Below are 23,603 nucleotides of genomic sequence, written 5' to 3' on the forward strand. Positions count from 1 at the left end.
TATTTTAGAATCAGTAAATTTAGAAAAATGGAACTATTCTATGATCCAGCAATTGAACTACTAGGTATTTACCCAAAGAATACAGAAGTGCTAATTCAAAAAATACATGCACCCTGATGTTTATAGTAGCATTATCTACAGTAGTCAAATTATAGAAACAACCCAAGTGTCCATCAAATGATGAATGGATAAAGAAAATGCAGTGTGTATATGCAATGGAATATTACTCAGCCAAAAAAAAAAAGAAATCTTGCCATTTGCCACAGCATTGATAGAACTGGAGAGTATTATCCTAAGTGAAATAAGTCAGCCAAAGAAAGACAAATACCGTATTATTTCACTCATGTGGCATTTAAGAAAGAAAACAAATCAGTTGGCAGGATGCAGCCAGAGAAACGCATTTTGGTCCATCAGCACCCAGAGTACTGCGGTGGGAGCTTAGTCATGAGAGCCTCGGGAGGATTTTGGGAAAGAGGTAGATAAGAATTTCAAATTCTTATCTGAATCTGCTTAGCAGAAAGTCCACCCACAAGCCTTTGGGAGTGACATGAACTGCCTCATCTCCCTACCAGGTCCATGGGCACCCCCAACTCACCAAGTATTAAATCCATACTTCCCCCAACTCTGCCAGCTGTGTGTGTACTCCAGAGTATGTGGGAAAGGCAAGCTTCAGGAGACGGGGAGAATGCTCAGAACATAGGCCACACTTAGTGGGCAAGGGAGAATCTACAAACTTGAGATATAGCTCACCCCTCTGGAAATTAAACAAAACAAAAAATAGTTTCTAATAAACTGCCTAGCAAACTGTAAGAACCCGAGAAGACACAGAGCTAATTAAGAGGGTCTTGGCTACTTCAAATGCAAAAGCAAAGATGCATAGCTACAAGTAGTAGGAAAAATCAAGGAAATAGGGCATCACTAAAAGAAAATAATTTTCCAGCAACCAGGCTCAAAGGCATAGAATATTACAATATGATGAATTTAAAATAGCTGTTGTGAGAAATTCAACAAGCTCCAAGAAAACTCAGAAAGACAATCCAGTGAAATCAGGAGTAAAGTTAATGAACACAAGGAGCTCCTTACCAAAGCAATTGAGATTCTAAAAAAGAACCAAATGGAAATACTGGACCTGAAGAATTCAGTGAATGAGGTGAAGAACATAGAGAAGATGATCCGTCTCAGCAGATCCCGGGGAGGAAGAATAATGGCTTGGAGGTTACGAATATGGAATTTATACAGTTGAAAGAGGAGCAGGAGCTGAGTTTAAAAAGAGTGAAGAAAGCCTAAAAAAGCCCTCAGATTCTGTCAGAAAAGCAAATATCTGATGATCAGGCCCTAAAAGGAGAAGGGGCAGAGTTTGTTTTAAGAAATAATAGCCAGGAACTTCCCAAACCCTGGGAAAGACTTGGATGTACAAGTCCATGAAGCTAATGGCATATACCCTGTTACCTCAGTGTAAAAAGACCTTCTCCAAGACACATTTTAATGAAACTGTCAAAAATCAACCATAAAGAATCTCAAAGCCAGGGAGAGAAGAAAGTCCCTGACAAAGCAACCCCCATTAGGCCTGAGCAGATTTCTCAACAGAAACTCTGACAGGCCAGGAGAGAGTGAAATGATGTATTCAGTGTGTTGAAAGAATAAAAATAGTCAGCCAAGAATATTCTATCTGTCAAACTTATTCTTCAGATATGAAAGGGAAATAAAGGCTTCCCCAGACAAAAGCTGAAGGAGGTTCACTGCTTCTAGACCTGCCATGCAAGAAATGCTGAAAGGAATTCTTCATGCTGAAATGGGAAGACGCTAACCCAGGAATATAGCAGCATGTGAAAGCTAACGGTGCACTGGTAATGGGGAAAAATCAGTCAGACTTAGAGAACTCTAACACTACATTCAGATGGTGTGGTAACCATGCAACTAAGCATGGAATTTAAAGTAGAAGAGTAAAAAGAACTAAAGCCAGTTGGGTGCCTGAGTGCCTCAGTGAAGTGTCCAGCTCTTGATTTCAGCTCAGGTCATGATCTCAGGGTTGTGGGATCAAGCTCCAGGTTGGGCTCCCTGCTCAGCGCAGAGTTACTAATTCTTACATATCAACAATTACTCTAAATGTACGTGGCTTGAATTTACCAATCAAAAGGTACAGAGTGGCTGGATGGAAAAAATGTTCAACTACATGCTGCCTATAAAAGACCCATTTCAGATTTAAGGATTAACATGGATACAAAATGTCATTTGAATTATATGCTGCATTTCCTATTTGAGAATAGGCTATTTGTGTATTAGGGGTTTTTTTTTCCCCATTTTATTTATTTTTTCCAGCATAACAGTATTCATTGTTTTTGCACAACACCCAGTGCTCCATGCAAAACGTGCCCTCCCTATTACCCACCACCTGTTCCCCCAACCTCCCACCCCTGACCCTTCAAAACCCTCAGGTTGTTTTTCAGAGTCCATAGTCTCTTATGGTTCGCCTCCCCTCCCCAATGTCCATAGCCCCCTCCCCCTCTCCCAATCCCACCTCCCCCCAGCAACCCCCAGTTTGTTTTGTGAGATTCAGAGTCATTTATGGTTTGTCTCCCTCCCAATCCCAACTTGTTTCATTTATTCTTCTCCTATCCCCCTAACCCCCCATGTTGCTTCTCCATGTCCTCATATCAGGGAGATCATATGATAGTTGTCTTTCTCCGATTAACTTATTTCACTAAGCATGATACGCTCTAGTTCCATCCACGTCGTCGCAAATGGCAAGATTTCATTTCTTTTGATGGCTGCATAGTATTCCATTGTGTATATATACCACATCTTCTTTATCCATTCATCTGTTGATGGACATCTAGGTTCTTTCCATAGTTTGGCTATTGTAGACATTGCTGCTATAAACATTCGGATACACGTGCCCCTTCGGATCACTACATCTGTATCTTTAGGGTAAATACCCAGTAGTGCAATTGCTGGGTCATAGGGTAGTTCAATTTTCAACATTTTGAGGAACCTCCATGCTGTTTTCCAGAGTGGTTGCACCAGCTTGCATTCCCACCAACAGTGGAGGAGGGTTCCCCTTTCTCCACATCCTCTCCAGCATCTGTCATTTCCTGACTTGTTAATTTTAGCCATTCTGACTGGTGTGAGGTGATATCTCATTGTGGTTTTGATTTGTATTTCCCTGATGCCGAGTGACGTGGAGCACTTTTTCATGTGTCTGTTGGCCATCTGGATGTCTTCTTTGCAGAAATGTCTGTTCATGTCCTCTGCCCATTTCTTGATTGGATTGTTTGTTCTTTGGGTGTTGAGTTTGCTAAGTTCCTTATAGATTTTGGATACTAGCCCTTTATCTGATATGTCATTTGCAAATATCTTCTCCCATTCTGTCAGTTGTCTTTTGGTTTTGTTAACTGTTTCCTTTGCTGTGCAAAAGCTTTTGATCTTGATGAAATCCCAATAGTTCATTTTTGCCTTTGCTTCCCTTGCCTTTGCCGTTGTTCCTAGGAAGATGTTGCTACAGCTGAGGTCGAAGAGGTTGCTGCCTGCATTCTCCTCAAGGATTTTGATGGATTCCTTTCTCACATTGAGGTCCTTCATCCATTTGGAGTCTATTTTCGTGTGTGGTGTAAGGAAGTGGTCCAATTTCATTTTTCTGCATGTGGCTGTCCAATTTTCCCAGCACCATTTATTGAAGAGGCTGTCTTTTTTCCATTGGACATTCTTTCCTGCTTTGTCGAAGATTAGTTGACCATAGAGTTGAGGGTCGATTTCTGGGCTCTCTATTCTGTTCCACTGATCTATGTGTCTGTTTTTGTGCCAGTACCATGTTGTCTTGATGATGACAGCTTTGTAATAGAGCTTGAAGTCCGGAATTGTGATGCCACCAACTTTGGCTTTCTTTTTCAATATTCCTTTGGCTATTCGAGGTCTTTTCTGGTTCCATATAAATTTGAGGATTATTTGTTCCATTTCTTTGAAAAAAATGGATGGTATTTTGATAGGGATTGCATTAAATGTGTAGATTGCTTTAGGTAGCATGGACATTTTCACAATATTTATTCTTCCAATCCAGGAGCATGGAACATTTTTCCATTTCTTTGTGTCTTCCTCAATTTCTTTCATGAGTACTTTATAATTTTCTGTGTATAGATTCTTAGTCTCTTTGGTTAGGTTTATTCCTAGGTATCTTATAGTTTTGGGTGCAATTGTAAATGGGATTGACTCCTTAATTTCTCTTTTTTCTGTCTTGTTGTTGGTGTACAGAAATGCAACTGATTTCTGTGCATTGATTTTATATCCTGACACTTTACTGAATTCCTGTACAAGTTCTAGTAGTTTTGGAGTGGAGTCTTTTGGGTTTTCCACATATAGTATCATATCATCTGCGAAGAGTGATAGTTTGACTTCTTCTTTACCAATTTGGATGCCTTTAATTTCTTTTTGTTGTCTGATTGCTGAGGCTAGGACTTCTAGTACTATGTTGAATAGCAGTGGTGATAATGGACATCCCTGCCGTGTACCTGACCTTAGTGGAAAAGCTTTCAGTTTTTCTCCATTGAGAATGATATTTGCGGTGGGTTTTTCATAGATGGCTTTGATAATATTGAGGTATGTGCCCTCTATCCCTACACTTTGAAGAGTTTTGATCAGGAAGGGATGCTGTGCTTTGTCACATGCTTTTTCAGCATCTATTGAGAGTATCATATGGTTCTTGTTCTTTCTTTTATTAATGTGTTCTATCACATTGATTGATTTGCGGATGTTGAACCAACCCTGCAGCCCTGGAATAAATCCCACTTGATCGTGGTGAATAATCCTTTTAATGTACTGTTGAATCCTATTGGCTAGTATTTTGGCGAGAATTTTTGCGTCTGTGTTCATCAAGGATATTGGTCTGTAGTTCTCTTTTTTGGTGGGATCCTTGTCTGGTTTTGGAATCAAGGTGATGCTGGCCTCATAGAATGAGTTTGGAAGTTTTCCTTCCATTTCTATTTTTTGGAACAGTTTCAGGAGAATAGGAATGAGTTCTTCTTTAAATGTTTTGTAGAATTCCCCTGGGAAACCGTCTGGCCCTGGGCTTTTGTTTGTTTGGAGATTTTTGATGACTGTTTCAATCTCCTTACTGGTTATGGGCCTGTTCAGGTTTTCCTGGTTCAGTTGTGGTAGTTTGTCTCTAGGAATGCATCCATTTCTTCCAGATTGTCCAATTTGTTGGCGTAGAGTTGCTCATAGTATGTTCTTATAATTGTCTGTATTTCTTTGGTGTTAGTTGTGATCTCTCCTCTTTCATTCATGATTTTATTGATTTGGGTCCTTTCTCTTTTCTTTTTGATGAGTCTGGCCAGGGGTTTATCAATCTTATTGATTCTTTCAAAGAACCAGCTCCTAGTTTCATTGATTTTTTCTATTGTTTTTTTGGTTTCTATTTCATCTATTTCTATTTCATTGATTTCTGCTCTGATCTTTATGATTTCTCTTCTCCTGCTGGGTTTAGGGTTTCTTTCTTGTTCTTTCTCCAGCTCCTTTATGTGTAGGGTTAGGTTGTGTACTTGAGACCTTTCTTGTTTCTTGAGAAAGGCTTGTACTGCTATATATTTTCCTCTCAGGACTGCCTTTGCTGTGTCCCATAGATTTTGAACTGTTGTGTTTTCATTATCATTTGTTTCCATGAATTTTTTCAGTTCTTCTTTAATTTCCTGGTTGACCCATTCATTCTTTAGAAGGATGCTGTTTAGTCTCCATGTATTTGGGTTCTTTCCAGCTTTCCTCTTGTGATTGAGTTCTAGCTTCAGAGCATTGTGGTCTGAAAATATGCAGGGAATGATCCCAATCTTTTGATACTGGTTGAGACATGATTTGTGACCCAGGATGTGATCTATTCTGGAGAAGGTTCCATGTGCACTAGAGAAGAATGTGTATTCTGTTGCTTTGGGATGAAATGTTCTGAATATATCTGTGATGTCCATCTGGTCCAGTGTGTCATTTAAGGCCTTTATTTCCTTGTTGATCTTTTGCTTGGATGATCTGTCCATTTCAGTGAGGGGAGTGTTGAAGTCCCCTACTATTATTGTATTATTATTGATGTGTTTCTTTGATTTTGTTATTAATTGATTGATATAGTTGGCTGCTCCCACGTTAGGGGCATAGATATTTAAAATTGTTAGATCTTCTTGTTGGACAGACTATTAGGGGTTTTTTTAATGTATAAACACATTTCATTAAAAATCCTTAAGGATGTTTGTGGAATGTGTGATTCATTGTAGTTCTTTTCTCCCTTTCTTCTTATTCCTCCTCAAAACAAAAAAGCAGGCATTTGAAAAGTGTAACATATTATCAATTCCTAAATTCATAAATCTTCCTGCATTTATTGCAAAATGAAGCTCTTGACCCACTGCATAGTCTGATGAACATAGAGTCCAGTTACTACAGGGACAAAGAAGAATGCAGTAGAAAAAAATCCACTTCTGAGATCTGGGGATTGCCAATTTCTAATACGCCTGAGTAATTGAGATTTAAGAACAGAACAAAATTATAGGTATAATAATAAAAAAAAAATCTGGGCACCTTGGTGGCTCAGTGAGTTAAGCATCTGCCTTCAGCTCAGGTCAAGATCCAGTTCAGCGGGAAGGCTGCTTCTCCCTCTCCCTCTCCCCTGGCTTGTGCTCTCTCTCTCTCAAGGAAACAAATAAATCTTTTAAAAAATAAATGAAAGCTTTGAACAGTGGCAGTATCGTAGCTGATGAGGTTTATCCGAGGTGCGATTATTGCTAATTAAAAAATAAATGAAAAAAATCCTTGTCTGAATACCAATGCCATTTAGTAAAACTTTTCTTTAGCATGTGTCTGTGTTATTAAAATAACACAGAGCATAGTAGATCAGGAACTGGTTGCCTGTATTTATCACTGGAAAATAATAGATAGTGTTGAATTATGAACTGGTAGTATTTAGAATTGTCTGAGAGGTCTTTAAATCCAGTGGTCAATTCCCTCTGTCCACCATCACCTTCTTTTTTTTTTTTTTTTTTTAAGATTTTATTCATTTATTTGACAGACAGAGATCACAAGTAGGCAGAGAGGCAGGCAGAGAGAGAAAGGAAAGGAGGAAGCAGGCTGTCCACAGAGCAGAGAGCCTGATGCGGGGCTCGATCCCAGAACCCTGGGATCATGACCTGAGCCGAAGGCAGAGGCTTTAACCCACTGAGCCACCCAGGCGCCCCCCACCATCACCTTCTTACCACTAATCCTTTGAAGTCCAGCTAATGTTGGGAAGGGGAGATGTGAGTGGTGTCTCAGGCGTATAGGGGCACATAAAAGTCAAGAGTGATATTCTCAATGCTTATAGGTCTATATAAATGACTTTCTAAGTTGAAGGCTTGGATGCTGAATGTGTCAGCCCGTGATAAAGATAAAGAGATAGAGATATACTGTTTATATAGACACAGCACATGTACCAAATTCAGTTAATGTAAATATTTACCTAAGTGAAAGATGGTGTTACAAATACAGTTAGATTTTTTTCTTTAATGATGAAGCACTGTGATCATGAAGGGGGAAAAAAACAGCTTTATACACCCCTTTAATGTGTAATGAGCAAATTTCACAAACCGCAAATTTAAAAATGTGCTAATATGTAATGTTCTTTATTTTCTCTGATCAGGTTTAATTTCGTATTTAAGCCCCATGAACCTTGCACCACAATGAAGCTTAGTATTAGAAACTTAGTCCTAGTCTGTTGAGTGCAAACTCTGTTAAAATCAATGTTTTCTGTGTTTATTTTCACTTTTAAGTTTTGATTCAGATGTCATCTTCTCAAAGCATTCTTTCTTCACGTCTTTAAGATTATTCCCTACTTAATAAAAAAAATTTGCTCCCTATTTAAAATTGTACATTTCCCCATCCCCCCTTTTCTCCTTTATTTTTTCCCACAGCACTTACGTCGTCTTCTAACATACTGTTGTTCTATACTTACTTTGTTTATTGCCTGATTCTGCATCAGAACATAATTCCTATAAAGACAGACTTCTTTGTCCATGTTATTTAATGATAATATCAGTAATTCCTAGTACTGACTGAGTATTTGTTGTTGAATTTGAATTCAGTGTCTACCTCTCTCTTAACCACTGGGGCTACCTGTGTTTGGTACACTCACAAGATGGGGAGGAGACGATCCATGGTCCATCTCTTTTGATTTTGCTCTCATGAATGAATTAATGTCAAAGCAAACCAGAGCTGGATAGAAGTTAAAAGTATAGAGGCAAATTTTATTCAGGAACTATTGCAGTTGGGGAAGAGAGACCTCTGGATCAAACTGAACCCCATTTGGAATCCAATGAGGATGAGTGGGGATTTATTGACAAGGAGAAGCATGAGGAGTGCAGGTGGGCAGTGGATAGATTACTACTAGGAAACATCAAGGAGAAGGGGAATTCTGCAGGACCAATTTGATAGGATTCTTGCTGAAGGTAGACTCAGTGATAAGATACCAAGAAAGGGAGAAGAAGAATGTGATCCAGTATCAAGGATGGATTTTCATTAAATTGATCCAGTAGGGTTCTTGCTAAAATGGAACTAATTAGAACAAAGACAGAGCCCAAGGTCAGAGTCCCAGTCTCAAAGAGGGCTCAGAGGAGCCTGACTCAGGTTTGGTCAGAGGGAGTGTCTTTGTCAATTACCTTCATTCATCACTGCTGGCATCTTATGGGATGCCTATTTACCCCACTGGTCTTTGGGTCTACTCTCATTTCTGTGAGTACTCTAGGTCATTGCTCTTCTTTTAGCTTCCTTTATGGGCTTAAAGGAAGGCTTTTAGGGAGTGCCAAAAACCTAAGAATACTCTTCCTGCCAATTTGGGTATTGCAGTGTGTGGGTGGAGGGGGTAGGGAGTGTCACCTGTCAGCCTAGATTGGGTTGGCTGCCATGTCTGTTTTTCTGAAGTTGTGCCATGCAAGGAAAGGGTTGGGTGTGGGAGATTCTAGGACCTAGGATTTTCCTCAGTGTGCTCTGGGAAGCAAGACAAGTTCACCTTGGCGCTGGGATCTACCTGGTCTCTACCTGGGTAAGTGTCAGGGAGCTTTGGCTTCCTCCAGCTCCCCTGCCCTCTAGGCTCTGGAACCTGTCTGGAGAAGGAGTCTTTATCTGGTTTTCTTCAAGTCTCAGGGCATCTGGGCTTGCTTTTTTGATATTCAAAAGCATAACTTTTAATATCGGAAGGACTTTTATCTGAAAGACTAATGTCTCTGCAGTGAATTTTCAAAGCCTGTATTAAAAATCCAAAAGCCAAGTATGGGTTTCTTTGGTCTTTCTCTTGAGATGAGCTGTTCTTGGGGCATTGGATACCTTGGGGTTTTGTTTCAAAGGGCCTGTGGGGTAGTGGAAGGCCTTGGAGTCAAAAGAAATTGATAAAAGAGGAATTGGGTGGGGTGGGGTAGGGAGGCCTCCCAGGCACATCATCATATTACATTTACTTAAAAACAAAGAAGTGAAGTAGTAGAAAAAATATCTCCCTTGTCCGTTTCCTTTCTAATCTCTACATTGAAATTAATTCTCCAGTATTTGTTTTCCCGAGAAGGGTTTTTGAATTATCTCTCTATTCTTTCTGTGCAAATGTCAGCCCCGTATGCATTTTTAGTAGATGTGCTTCCAGCAAAACTTCCTTAATATCTCTGGTGTGCAGTCATCTGCGATTTTCCCATTGGTTCCAAGGTACTTGAAGGGCTGATTTGGTTTGGAAATTTACACCTAACATCCACTGAACTTGGACATAATTTTTTCATGTTTATTGCACATCTTTCACAGCATGATGACTTCCAAGCTTCATTTATCCTGATTCCTACTAAATAAGTAAACTTGAGAGTGGGAGGGGCTAGAAAAAAAAAAAAGGAAAAGGTTCTTCTCCTTTGTGTTTCTTATTCTGCTATGTTTTTTGTAGACCACTTTACTTGCCCCTTCAGTGATATTATACTGCACACTTTTTTCAAAGGCTCACTTAGAATACCTGCTTAGGAAAAATGTGGGTCAGGTGGGAATGAAGTACAAAACTGAAATGCTACTTAACGGGACAACTCATCAGTGGGGCCAAGTGCCATCAATTTTTTTTTGTTCATATCTTTGGTAATTTGATGCAGATGAAACTGGCAGTTTGCCAGTTATGTTTTGTTTTATTTTTCTGGGGAAACAGGTACTTTAAAAAAGAAACTGAAGCCCTGTATATATAATTTATTAATCTTGCTATTTTATTTTAATTATTCGATTATATGCTACATCAAAATAAATTGAGAGCTAATAACTGCGAAAGAATTTGGATACCTTGGAAAGGGAGTATATTGAATATATTTATTTCATTCCCTATATATTCCTCATAATCTAAATTTCAGGATGATTGATGGAATGGGGACTTTGTATATTAAGGTAAAAGAAGTTTAAAAGGATGCCTGCTAAACAGCTGGATTGCAGGAGAAAGATAGCTGTTGACTGATTCTGGTAGAATTTCCCCAGGAAGCTCAAGAAGGTAGAATGTAACACATGGATGTCTTTAACACGAACTTTATGTATTTTGTATTAATTTAATTACTACTGATAATGACTTGTCCCTATTATTTGGGCTATGAAATTCTACTCCCCAAGAACTGGTATAGCAGTCTTTCTTTCATTTCTTTTAAATTTCTGGAAATTAATCTGAAACATTACTTGAAACCACTTAGCTTCCAAGGATTATGTCAATCACAGTTTACTCCAAAAGCTTGGCTTTTTGTTCTTTTTCAACCATAAGAAGATAATATTTCCTACTAGCAGTTGGTTGGTTCATCTTTTTGTACTTAGATTTACTTTTGTAATTAGATTATATTATTAAGGTGAAGTGGACATTATTGGTCAAAGTTTGTTTATTTACTTATTTATTAGCCAAAGTTTATTTGTGCTCTTTAAAAAAATCAATCCCATGGTCCCAGGGTCCTTGGATCGAGCCTCACATCGGGCTCTATGCTCGGCAGGGAACCTGCTTTCCTCTCTCTCTGCCTGCCTCTCTGCCTACTTGTGATCTCTGTCTGTCAAATAAATAAAATCTTTTAAAAAAAATCCCATTTTTTAAAAATTTCTTTTCAGCATAACAGAATTCATTGTTTTTGCACCACACCCAGTGCTCCATGCAATGTGTGCCCTCCTTAATACCCATCACCTGGCTCCCTCAACCTCCCACCCCCCCTCCCCTTCAAAACCCTCAGGTTGTTTTTCAGAGTCCATAGTCTCTCATGGTTCATCTCCCCCTCCAATTTCCCTCAACTCCCTTCTCTCCATCTAGCAGTTGGTTATGTCCTCTGTGTTATTTGTTAGGCTCCGCAAATAAGTGAAACCATATGATAATTGACTCTCTCTGCTTGACTTATTTCACTCAGCATAATCTCTTCCAGTCCCATCCATGTTGCTACAAAAGTTGTGTATTCATCCTTTCTGATGGAGACATAATACTCCATAGTGTATATGGATCACATCTTCCTTATCCATTAGTCCGTTGAAGGGCATCTTGGTTCTTTCCACAGTTTGGCAACCGTGGCCGTTGCTGCTAATAAACATTGGGGTACAGATGGCCCTTCTTTTCACTACATCTGTATCTTTGGGGTAAATACCCAGTAGTGCAATTGCAGGGTCATAGGGAAGCTCTATTTTTAATTTCTTGAGGAATCTCCACACTGTTCTCCAAAGTGGCTGCACCAACTTGCATTCCCACCAACCATTTAAAAGTGAGCTGATTACCTACCAAGGAACTCTGATCACCCAGAATCCCATTTTGTTAACAATGGTTTGATTCTTACTTTGTCAACATACACTACAAACAGAAAAAGAGTTTTATAAATCACGTTGATACGGATTAATATTGGTTAGGCATTCATGATGTCAGCATTTTTATCAAATACACAGTAGGTTGAAGTCTATGAATTTTGAAGATACTTGTATTTTACTGTAGATGATTTGAAGGACAACAGGATGGAAATAAGGTTCGGGTGGAATGGGACTTAGTAACTTTGATCTGGATGGGATTATTAGCCATTTCAAAGAATCGTTTGAAGCTTTAAATCCTTTCTTGCACAGGGTTATTTAGAAAAGTAAAATGAATTGTAGTCTGCGTCTGACAGAGAGCATGAACCAATTAATTATTGTGCTGTGTTAAATCAACAGATGGAAATACACCTCCGTGGGTTTTCCTTGTGATCACAGATTAAAGCAGCTATAGTAGATACTCCATGTTAGAAGGGGAGAATTTAGAAAATCAAGAGAAACGCTTAGGGTTTTATATTATCCAGCTTTACACATTGGTAGAACTTATCTATAATGTTTGACTTGGAAGGACCTTCTTCCCTTCCTCCACTTTTCAAACATAACCCCCTGTTCCATGTGAAATATTGCTGGGATGTCTACCTTTAGAACTGGTTGTAAGAGAGTATTTTTCCTCTTTTCAAATGCACACTTTGCTCATTAAGATGGTTTTGGCTCTCATCAAGTTGCTATTGAAAAATGAGAGAAGAAATAAGAAATAATGTGTGCTCTTGGGCTACCCCGTGCTGGGCGAATGTGGGGAAGTCAGCAGAGATAGGAAGATGGGACAGTAGAGAAGACTGAGTTCTTTGTCATTGCTCCTAAGGTTGCTTCCGACAAGTCACATTAAACTTAGAAATTAGACTCTGCCAGCTTGATCATTTGTCAGTGCCTTGGAAATGTATTGGAAGCTCTTTATTGAAAAAAAAAATTTTGTGAATAAGAACTCGTATATGGGCTGTGCTTATAGTTTATAGATTTATCTATTTATAATCAAAAATTTGATACCATACGATGATTTATATGAGCAATTAAAAAATCCCACGTGGTTTGCCTTGGGTAGCTCAGTTAAGCATTTGCCTTCTGTCGAGGTCATGATCTTGGGGTACTGGGATCCTTGCTCAGCAGGGAGCCTGCTTCTCCCTCTCCCTCAGCCTGCTGCTCCCCCTGCTTATGCTCTCTGACAAATAAAATCTTTAAAAAGAAAAATAAGTTTAAAAATCCCATTTGGCTTCATTATAAAACATTTTTTTTAATTTAAAAATATTGTTAATTACCCAAAAATGTTCAGAGTTTTGATTTAAAACAGAACAAAATTTCTCATCTATAAATGTAGCTTGTGATGTAAATTGAATGACATAAGGCTGTAATTAGCCATAATTGTTACAATTGCTGCACTAATCTAATCCACTTAAACAAAACAAAATATTTCTGATACTTTTGTCTATAGATAAATGATTTATAAAATACGAGATGTCTTATAATAAAATAGTAACTAAGGGAGTCTCAACTTTATTCTTAAAAAAATATTTATTGCTGTAACACATTGATTCATTCAACATATTTTTATTGACTGCCTACCACAGATCAGACATTATTCTCCATTTTGTAGATAGGGAGGAACAAAGCAGTGGAACTCCCTGCCATAAAGAAGCTTACCTGGTAATTCTGCTAGCCACAGCCCAGAATACTTAAAAGAAAAAAGATTACATAGTTTTATCTCAGCATTTTCTCGTGTTCTGGCTATTTTTTTAAAACTTGGCATAATTAGCTGGTGAACTTCCTTTGTATAAAGGAGAATCTTTGAGATGAAGGTACATATACCTTTATATTAATTCAGCATATAAAGTTAATTCTTTTTTAATTTAAATTCAATTAGCCAACTTATATCATTAGTTTCAGATGTAGTATGTAGTGTTCAGTAATTCATCAGTTGTTTATAATACCCTTCAGTTGTTTATAATACCCATCACCAGCCCTCCTTAATATCCATCACCCAATTACCCCATTCCCCCCACCCGCCTCTTCTTCAGCAATCCTCAGTTTGTTTCCCATAGCTAAGTCTCTCATGGTTTTTCTCCCTCTCTGATGATTTCCCAGTTTAGCCTCTCTTCCCTCCCGATTCTCTATGCTGTTTCTTATATTCCACATATAAGTAAAACCATATAATAAACTGTCTTTCTCTGATTGAGTTATTTTGCTCAGCATAATACCCTCCAGTTCTGTCCACATCAGTGTAAATGGTAAGTAATCATCCTTTCTGATGGCTGAGTAATATTCTGTGAATATATACTTACACACACATATGTATATATACATATAGATGTATATATACATATATGTATATACATATACATGTGTATATCTTCTGTATCCATTCATCTGTTGATGGACATCTCAGCTCTTTCCACAATTTGGCTGTTGTGGACATTGCTGCTATAAACATTCGGGTGCAGGTGCCCCTTCAGATCACTACATTTGTATCTTTGGGATAAATACCCTGTAGTGCAATTGCTGGGTTGTAGGGTAGCTCTATGTTTAACTTCTTGAGGAACCTCCCTACTGTTTTCCAGAGTGGCTTCACCAGCTTACATTCCCACCAACAGTGTAAGATGATTCCGCTTTCTCTTCATCCTCGCCAACATTTATTGTTTCCTGAGTTATTAATTTTTGCTATTCTGGCTGGTGTGAGATAGTATCTCATTGTGGTTTTGATTTGCATTTCCCTGATGCCAAGGGATGTGGAGCGATTTTTCATGTGTCTGTTGGCCATACATATCTTTTTTAAAAGATTTTATTTATTTATTTGACAGAGAGAGATCACAAGTAGGCAGAAAGGCAGGCAGAGTGAGAAGGGGGAAGCAGGCTCCCTGCTCAGCAGTGATGTGGGGCTCGATCCCAGGACTCTGGGATCATGACCTGAGCTGAAGGCAGAGGCTTCAACCCACTGAGCCACCCAGGCGCCCCTCCATTTGTATTTCTTTGGAGAAATGTCTGTTCATGTCTTCTGCCATTTCTTGACTAGATTATTTGTGGTTTTCTTGGGTATTGAGTTTGATAAGTTCTTTATAGATAATGGATACTAGCTCTTTATTTGATATGTCACTTGCAAATATCTTCTATTGCATAGGTTGCCTTTTAGTTTTGTTGACTGTTTTCTTTGCTGTGCAGAAGCTTTTTATCTTGATGAAGTTCCAGTAGTTCATTTTTGCTTTTGTTTCCCTTGCCTTTGGGGACTCATCTAGCAAGAAGTTGCTGTGGCCAAGGTCACAGAAGTTGCTGCTTGTGTTCTCTTCTAGAATTTTGATGGATTCCTGTCTCACATTTAGGTCTTCCAACCATTTTGAGTTTATCTTTGTGTAGTTTAAGAAAATGGTCCAGTTTCATTCTTCTACATGTGGCTCTTCAATTTTCCCAGCACCATTTATTGAAAAGACTGTCCTTTTTCCATTAGATCTTCTTTCCTGCCTTGTCAATGGTTAGTTGACCATAGAGTTGAGAGTCTGTTACTGGATTCTCTCTTCTGTTCCATTGATCTATGTGTCTGGTTTTGTTCCAGTACCATACTGTCTTGATTCAGCTTTGTAATAGAGCTTCAAGTCTGGCAGTGTGGTGCCACCAGCTTTGATTTTCTTTTTCAACGTTATTCTGACTATTCAGGGTCTTTTATGGTTCCATACAAATTTTAGGAGTATTTGTTTTAGCTCTGCGAAAAAAAGTTGATGGTATTTTGATAGGGATTACATTGAATGTATAGATTGCCCTAGGTAGTGTAGAGATTTTAACAATATTTGTTCTTCCAGTCCATGGGCATGAAATGTTTTTTCCATTTCTTTGTGTCCTCCTGAACTTCTTTCAGCAGTGTTCTATAATTTTTAGAATACAGATCTTTTACCTGTTTGTTTAGGTTTATTCCTAGATATCTAATCATTTTTTTGGTGCAGTTGTAAATGGGATCAACTCCTTAATTTCTCTTTCTTCTGTCTCATTGTTAGTGCATAATGCACATAATGCAACTGATTTCTGCACATTGATTTTATATCCTGTCATGTTGCTGAATTCCTGTTGAGTTCTTACAATTTCGAGGCGGAGTCTTTCGGGTTTTCCACATAAAGTATCATGTTACCTGTGAAAAGTACGTTTGACTTCATTGCCATCTTGCATGCCTTTTATTACTTTTCGTTATCAGATTGCTGAGGCTAGGACTTCTAGTACTATGTTGAACCACAGTGGTGAGAGTAGGCATTGCTGTTTGTGTTCCTGACTTTAGGGAAGAAGCTCTCAGTTTTACCCCATTGAGAATGATATTCTCTGTGGGCTTTTCGTAGATGGATTTTACGATACTGAGGTATGTTCCTTCTATCCCTACACTGTGGAGAGTTTTAATAAGAAATGATACTATATTTTGTCAAATGCTTTTTCTCATCTACTGAGAGGATCATATGGTGCTTGTCCTTTCTTTTGTTAACTCACTGAATGAGTTTGGAAGTTTTCCTTCCCTTTCTATTTTTTGAAACAGCTTCAGAAGAACAGGTATTCGTTCTTCCCCCTGGAAAGCCGTCTGGCCCTGGACCCTGATTTGTTGTGAGATTTTTAATTACTGCTCAATTTCCTTGGTGATTATGGGTCTATTTTTTTCTGTTTCAGTTTTGGTAGTCTATATGTCTCTAGGAAATGCATCTATTTCTTCCAGAGTGCCTAATTTGTTGGCATATAGCTGCTCATAATATGTTCTTATAATTCTTAGTATTTCCTCAGTGTTGGTTGTGATCTCCCCTCTTTTATTCATTATTTTATTAATTTGGGTCCTTTCTCTTTTTATTTTGATAAGTATAGTTAGTGGTTTATTGATCTTATTAATTCTTTCAGAGAACCAGCTTCTAGTTTCATTGATCTACTTTTCTTTTGGTTTCTGTTTCATTGATTTCTGCTTTAATCTTTCTTATTGCTCTTCTTCTTCTTGGTTTAGGCTTTATTTGCTGTTCTTTCTCCAGTTCCTTTTGGTGTAAGACTAGCTATATTTGAAACTTTTCTAATTTTTTTGAGAAAAGTTTGTGCTGCTATGTATTTCCCTCTTAGGGCCTGCTTTGCTATATCCCAAAGGTTTTGAAGAGTTGTGTTTTCATTTTTATTTATTTCTATGAATTTTAAAAATTCTTCTTTAATTTCCTGGTTGACCCATTCGTTCTTTAGTAGGATGCTCTTTAACCTCCAAGTGTTTGAGTTCCTTCCAGATTTCCTCTTGTGACTAAGTTCAAGTTTCAATGCATTGTGATTTAAAAATATGCAGAAATATTCTCAATCTTCTGGTACTAGTTGAGGCCTGATTTGTGACCCAGTATGCGATATATCTGGAGACTGTTCCATGTGCACTCGAGAAGAATGTGTATTTTGCATTAGGATGAATGCTCTGTATATATCTGGATGTCCATTTGGTCAAGTGTGTCATTCAAAGCTCTTATTTCCTTGTTAATCTAATGCTTAGATGAGCTGCCCATTGCTGTGAGTGGGGTAAAGTCCCCTACTATTATTCTATTATTATCAATATGTTTTCTTTATTAATTTAATACTTATAATTGTTATAAGTATATATATAATTATATGTATATAATTATATAATTAATACTTATAATTGTTAGATGTTCTTGTTGGATAAACCCCATAAGTATGATATAGTGTCCCTCTTCATCCCTTACTACAGTCTTTGCTTTAAAGTCTAATTTGTCTGGGACGCCAGGGTGGCTCAGTCATTAAACATCTGCTTTTGGCTCAGGTCATGATCCCAGGGTCCAGGGATCAAGCCCTGCATTGGGCTCCCTCCTCAGTGGGAAGCCTGCTTCTCCCTCTCCTACTCCCTCTGCTTGTGTTCCCTCTCTCGCTGTCTCTCTTTCTTTCTGTCAAATAAATAAAATCTTAAAAAATAAATAAATAAAATCTAATTTGTCTGATATGTGAATTGCTATCTCAGCTTTCTTTTGACATCCATTGACATGATAAATGGTTCTCCACCCCCTTACTTTAAATCTGAAGGTATTGGGGCGCCTGGGTGGCTCAGTGGGTTAAGCCGCTGCCTTCAGCTCAGGTCATGATCTCGGGGTCCTGGGATCGAGTCCCACATCGGGCTCTCTGCTCCGCGGAGAGCCTGCTTCCCTTCCTCTCTCTCTGCCTGCCTCTCTTGTGATTTCTCTCTGTCAAATAAATAAATCTTTAAAAAAAAAAAAAAAAATCTGAAGGTATTTTTAGGTATAGGTTTTAGGTCTCTTATAGGCAGCATATGGATTGGTCTTGCTTTTATCCAGTCTTATACCCTGTGTCTTTTGATTGGAGCATTTAGTCCATTTACATTCAGAGTAACTATTGAAGGATATGAATGTAGTGCCATTGTATTACCTGTAAAGTCCCTGTTCCTGTAGATTGTCTCTGTTTCTTTTCTGATCTATGTTACTTTTGGGCTCTCTCTTCAGAGGATCCACTTTAATATTTCTTACAGGGCTAGTTTGGTGATCACAAATTCTTTTAGTTTCTGTTTGTCCTGGAAGCTCTTTATCTCTCCATACATTTTGAATGATACTTTAGCTGGAAAAAGTATTTTTGGTTGCATGTTTTTCTCATTTAGCACCAAGAATGTGTCATTCTGGCCTTTTATGGCCAGCCAGGTCTCTATGGATAGGTCTGATGCCAGTCTAATGTTTCTATCATTGTAGATTAAGGAGTTCTTGTCTCAAGCTTCTTTTGGGATTTTCTCTTTATCTCTGAGATTTGCATGATTCACTATTATATGTCAGGGTTTTGATCTATTTTTAATGATTTTTGAGAAGTGTTCTCTCTACCTCTTGGACTTGAATGCCTGTTTCCTTCCTTAATTAGAGAAATTCTCAGCTGTGACTTGCTCAAATATGCCTTATGTCCCTGTCTCTCTCCTTTCTCTGGGACCACAATAATTCTAATATTGTTTATGGTATAGCTAATTTCTTGAAGCCTCCCTTCGTGATCCATTAGTTGTTTTTCTCTCTTTTCCTCAGCTTCCTTCCTTTACATCATCTTGTCTTCTCTGTCATTGATTCTCTCTTCTGCCTCATTTACCCTAGCTGTTAGAGCATCCAATTTAGAATGCATCTCAGTTGAAACATTTTTAAATTTCAGCCTGATTATATTTTATTTCTGCATTAAGAGATTCTCTGGTGTCTTTTATGCTTTTTTCAAGCCCAGCTAGTAACTTTATAATTGTTATCCTGAATTCTAGGTCTGACATTTTACTTATACCCATATTGATTAGGTCTGTGGCAGAGAGTATTACTTCTGGTTCCTTCTTTTGTTGTGAATTCTTCTTTCTAGTTATTTTGCCCAGAGAAGAATGGATGAACAAGGGAATAAAATAAAAAATATCAAGGATGACTCAAGCAAAATACCCACTAGACAAAATCTGAAGGGGTCTGAAATCAAAAATGAAAAGAAAAAGGAAAAAAAAAAAAAAAGGAAAAAAGATATAATTTCTCAAGTGGATGAAACAGGGTGGTCCACTTGGTCCTGGGTGTATTTTGCTCTGTTAGAAGACCCTAAATCCCAAAATTGCAAAGAAAGCAAAACATATATATACAAAAATTAAATTGAATATAGTGAAAGGAAGCAAAAAATGAAGACTATATCTGTAAAATGTCAATGTAAAAATGAAAGTTAAAAAAAAGACTAATAAAGAGTTGCTAAAATAAGAAAGTAGTTGAAAAGGGGGAAAAAAAGATGATGAACTGAAAGATAAAAGAATCATGAGAAAAAAGCCTCAGATTCTATATACTATTTTCCCTTCACACTGGAGTTTTGCAATTCTGTGTGCTTGGTAAACTTGGTATTTCACTGATGTTATAGCTAGTTTTCTGGGGGAGGGGCCTGCTGCTCTGATTCTCAGGTGCCTTTGCGTGGGTGGAATTGCACTGCCCCTTGCCAGGGTACCAGTCTCAGTGTAAGCTGCTTTGGGTTGCTCTATGTGGCTTTTGTTCCCTGAAGGATTTCTCTGGCCCATTAGAAGATTAAAATAAAAATGAAATTAAAATTGGCTGTATCCCTGTTTCCAGCCCTTGAGCTGAAAGATCTTGGGCCCCTAAATTCAGTAAACCTTCAAAGAAAAGCAGTCTTCACTTTTGTGTGCACCAAACTCTGCAGACTCCTTCGAAGCACACCCTACGTATCTACCCAGGGGAGAGAGGAGGGTTCTCGCAGGCCTGCCACTTGTAGGACCCCCTCACGGAGACCCGTCTCCTGATTGAATTGCTGTTCATGGTTTATGGCAAACTGAGCTGAGAGCCCCCTCCTGGGCTTTCTGACCATAGCCAGTTTCCTGCTCCAGTGCTTGGGAACTCTGCCAGCTCAGGCATCCCCATTCTTTCTGTGACCCCGGGGATCCTGAGTCCACAGGATCGCACCTAGAATTTTGTCCCGCTTTGCCATCTGAGCACCTTTCCAGCAGGGCTGTCTCTCACTGGAGCAGATTTTTTAAAGTACTGATTTTGTGCTCTGGGGCTGTAACACTCTCCAGGAGCTGGCTTACAGAGGCTCCTTCCCCCTGCTGTTTATCTTCCAATATATTCCATCTGATTCACTTCTCCACACCTCCTACCTTCCCAAAAGTGGATGCTTTTCTATTTGTAGAATTCCAGCATTTCTTTTCTTTCATCTCAGGTTGAATTCATAGGTTTTCAGAATGATTTGATAGTTATCTGGCTACATTCAAGGCACCTGATGAAACAAGGCTCCCTACTTTTCTACCATCTTGCTTCCTTCCACTAATTCTTTCAAAAACTATAAATCAAAAAGCTGATTATCTGCCATGCCCTATTTCAAGTATAATGGCATTTTGAAAAATGGATTAAAACAAATCTGACCTCAAGGCCTAGTTGACTATAGGTAATATAACAATGACAGAAGAATGGAAGAGAAGCAGCGATAAAATAGGTTTTGTTGGAATATCAGTAGTTAAATAGAATGAGGTGACTGTGTGTGTATCTGTGGGAAGCAAGGCAGTATTATTGCCCTAATATGTATGTACATGCTGGAAATTTTGTATTTTTCAGTTTTATATCTCTTGCGAAAGATGAAAACCTACACTTGTTTTAGTGCTTTCTCTCCATTTCAGCATATAGAAGTAGTCTCAGGTAAGAAGAGTTCCTTAAAACCCAGGCCTTCATAATTTTTTAGATGATTAAATACCTGGGATTTTCTACTCTCTGTCTTATCCAGATGCTTCCTAAATTATATAACTAAGAAAGACAATAGGAAAATAACTTATACGTGCATTAAAATTTACCTATAGAATAATAGCTAGTATCTGTAAAGATCTAGAGATTCATTAAATACATAAATATACAAATTAATACAACACTTAATAGTTGAAGAAAATGAGAATAGGAAGAGAAATCCATCAGATGTTTTCATTGATAACCGGTATTTTGGTTTGTACTATAGAAGAGCCTCAAGAGTTAGGAACTCAATAAATCCTTCTCAACTTTGAGAGATAGGTAAGTTGTCTCATTTCACTTTCACTGGCATAAAAATAAAGACCAAGATTGTGTGGCCTTTCTACCTAATGAGTTATTCGCTTAAGTGAAGGGTTCCAGGCTTGCTGACCAGGTAACTGCTGTGGTTAAATGAACCATTAGAAGTAGGTAGGGCCGTAAACAGACTGGTATAGGGATTTTTAAGCTTTGACTTTTCCAAAAAGGTCAATTACATATTTCTTTTGTTTTGCCTTGTAGTTACCAGCTGACAAGTGGGTACAAGCCTGCCCCAATGGACCTGAGCTTCATCAAACTCACCCCATCTCAGGAAGCGATGGTGGACAAGTTGGCAGAAAATGCCCATAACGTGTGGGCCCGGGATCGAATCCGGCAGGGCTGGACTTATGGCATCCAACAGGTACGTGGGGGCTTTAGAGCATGGAGGCTGAGGTTTGCTTAAGTGGTAATCAGCGTAGTTCGTAACAGGGGAGATTAAATAATTACTGTCTTGAAACTCACATACATGTCTTAATATACGTATGCTCTAGACACACCTGTCCAGTGCTGGACTCAGGAAGTCAGATGACCATAACCCTGAGTAAAAACAGGGAATTTGAACCACAACAGTGATTTATAATGTGGTTTCATGGCATTTCTCTCTCTCTCTGAGATTGTTTTTAAGGAGAAACTTCTGAAATATGAGAAGATTGAGATACAATAATAATAAACGAGGTCCACAGTTCCTCATTTGAAACCCCTGGGGCCAGATGAATGTCAGAATCCAGATATCTTTCGGTTTCCACAATGGCGATACGGTGATAGATTACATGCTTCTTAGCACCCTCCGCAGGGCAGCAGAATGTAAATTACTATTTGTTCAGCACCGTGTATGCATGATCATACCAAGAGGGGATAAATAAAGCGTATAAACAGGCTTGCTTCAATTCAGATCACGTTCTACCACCAACTGAGTTTATGTTAAACTTAGTCAAGGATGAGTTTTCTGAGGTTTCTGGATGTCAGAGTCGTGGCTCTCTCTCTATTAATGGTGGTGCTGGCGGGAGTGACTAACAGTCAGTGAGTACACCGGAGGTATCATCACCGAGGGGCTGAAGAACGCATTTGAGCCTCACCTCTGAGTCCTCGTGTGACCTTGGGCGGGCTTCTTAAATTCTCTGAGCCACTGTTTTCCTCAGCAGTAAGCGACTTAACGTCATTCTATAACTTACTGGTGAGAGAGGCTCACAGCAGTGCCTGGACAGACCAAGTACGTAGGGCGGTTTGCTCTTCAATTAGGTGGCCGTCCCCATGTCTGGAGTTTTACACATATTCTCCTTAACTCTGACAACAGTTCCGTGAGGGATGAATCCTTTTATTCCCAGCTGACATATGGTGCATGGGGAGCCTTCATGGGCGCAGCTTGCCCAGCGCGCCGCAGCTAGCAGGTGGCGGACCCTGCTTGGGATCAAGCCTTCAGACTTCAGAGCCAAGATGCTTTACTGCCTTGTTGCAGTGCCTCTTGGCAGCTCAATTTAGGCTTCCTTAAAATTTTACTTAAAATTTTTCAGGAATAAAATGGATTCTTACTTACAGGCTTAGGTCCAGGAAACGGCCTAAATATTGGTTTGAAGAAATGAATTTTGAAAACCCCTGTAAGCCAGTGACTTCTTGCTATTGGGAAGGCCAAAGAAAAATGGAAGAGCTTTGATGTTCCTCATAAAATATATTTTTATATTGAATTAAGCTGGTTGTAGCTGATGAGAATGTCAACACTACATCTGCTCCAGCATTGTGTCTGTGTGTAGGGGTGTGTGTATGTGTGTGTGTGTGTGTGTGTGTGTGTGTGTGTGAGAGAGAGAGAGAGAACCTGAACCTTATGTTCCCAGATGGATGAGGGGTCACACTGGCTCTGCAAAAGGAGGGCTTACTTGCCTTGAAGACCTCGGAGCTCTGTCAGACAAACGAGGAGTTCCCTAAGGTCCCTGTCTTCAGGGGTAGGGGTGCTCCTTCCTGTGTTTGTGTTTCCTCATAAAAGCACAAGGCTCTGTTTGAACCTTCTGGAGCTCTCATTTAAATCATTTCCCTATTCCTTCCCCCAGGTCGCACCCCATTCCTCCACCACATTCCCCATTGACATAGCCCGTGTTTGCCAGGTTATTTGAATAAGTGTCTTGAATTTTCCATCACCTTCTTGTTAACATAACCTACTGAAAGTCCTTGAGAGTGGTTTCCTCAAATTACCCTCTTCTCTGTCTCTCGAGTACAGCTACTTTCAAACATGAGTATGCGTCGGATCCCCTGGGGAGCTCCTTTTAACTGAGTCCC

At 38.9% G+C, this 23,603-nt stretch overlaps 1 protein-coding gene and 1 non-coding gene across 13 annotated transcripts in view; both read left to right on the plus strand.

Moving 5' to 3' along the window:
- The window catches only part of RYR2 (ryanodine receptor 2), a 749,188-nt gene that overhangs the window by 461,030 nt on the left and 264,555 nt on the right, over positions 1–23,603 (plus strand). For all 12 annotated transcript variants that reach the window (XM_046026812.1, XM_046026816.1, XM_046026818.1 and 9 more), the window contains one exon: positions 21,537–21,696. In XM_046026812.1, coding sequence (XP_045882768.1) covers positions 21,537–21,696 — 160 coding nt within the window. The remainder of the gene's footprint in view (positions 1–21,536; positions 21,697–23,603) is intronic.
- LOC123955825 lies at positions 6,693–6,830 on the plus strand. Its single transcript, XR_006821377.1, has one exon. It is a non-coding gene; the product is annotated as a U4 spliceosomal RNA (small nuclear RNA).

This window comes from Meles meles, chromosome 13 (genome assembly GCF_922984935.1).
Source record: "Meles meles chromosome 13, mMelMel3.1 paternal haplotype, whole genome shotgun sequence".
In the NCBI taxonomy this organism is placed as follows: domain Eukaryota; kingdom Metazoa; phylum Chordata; class Mammalia; order Carnivora; family Mustelidae; genus Meles; species Meles meles.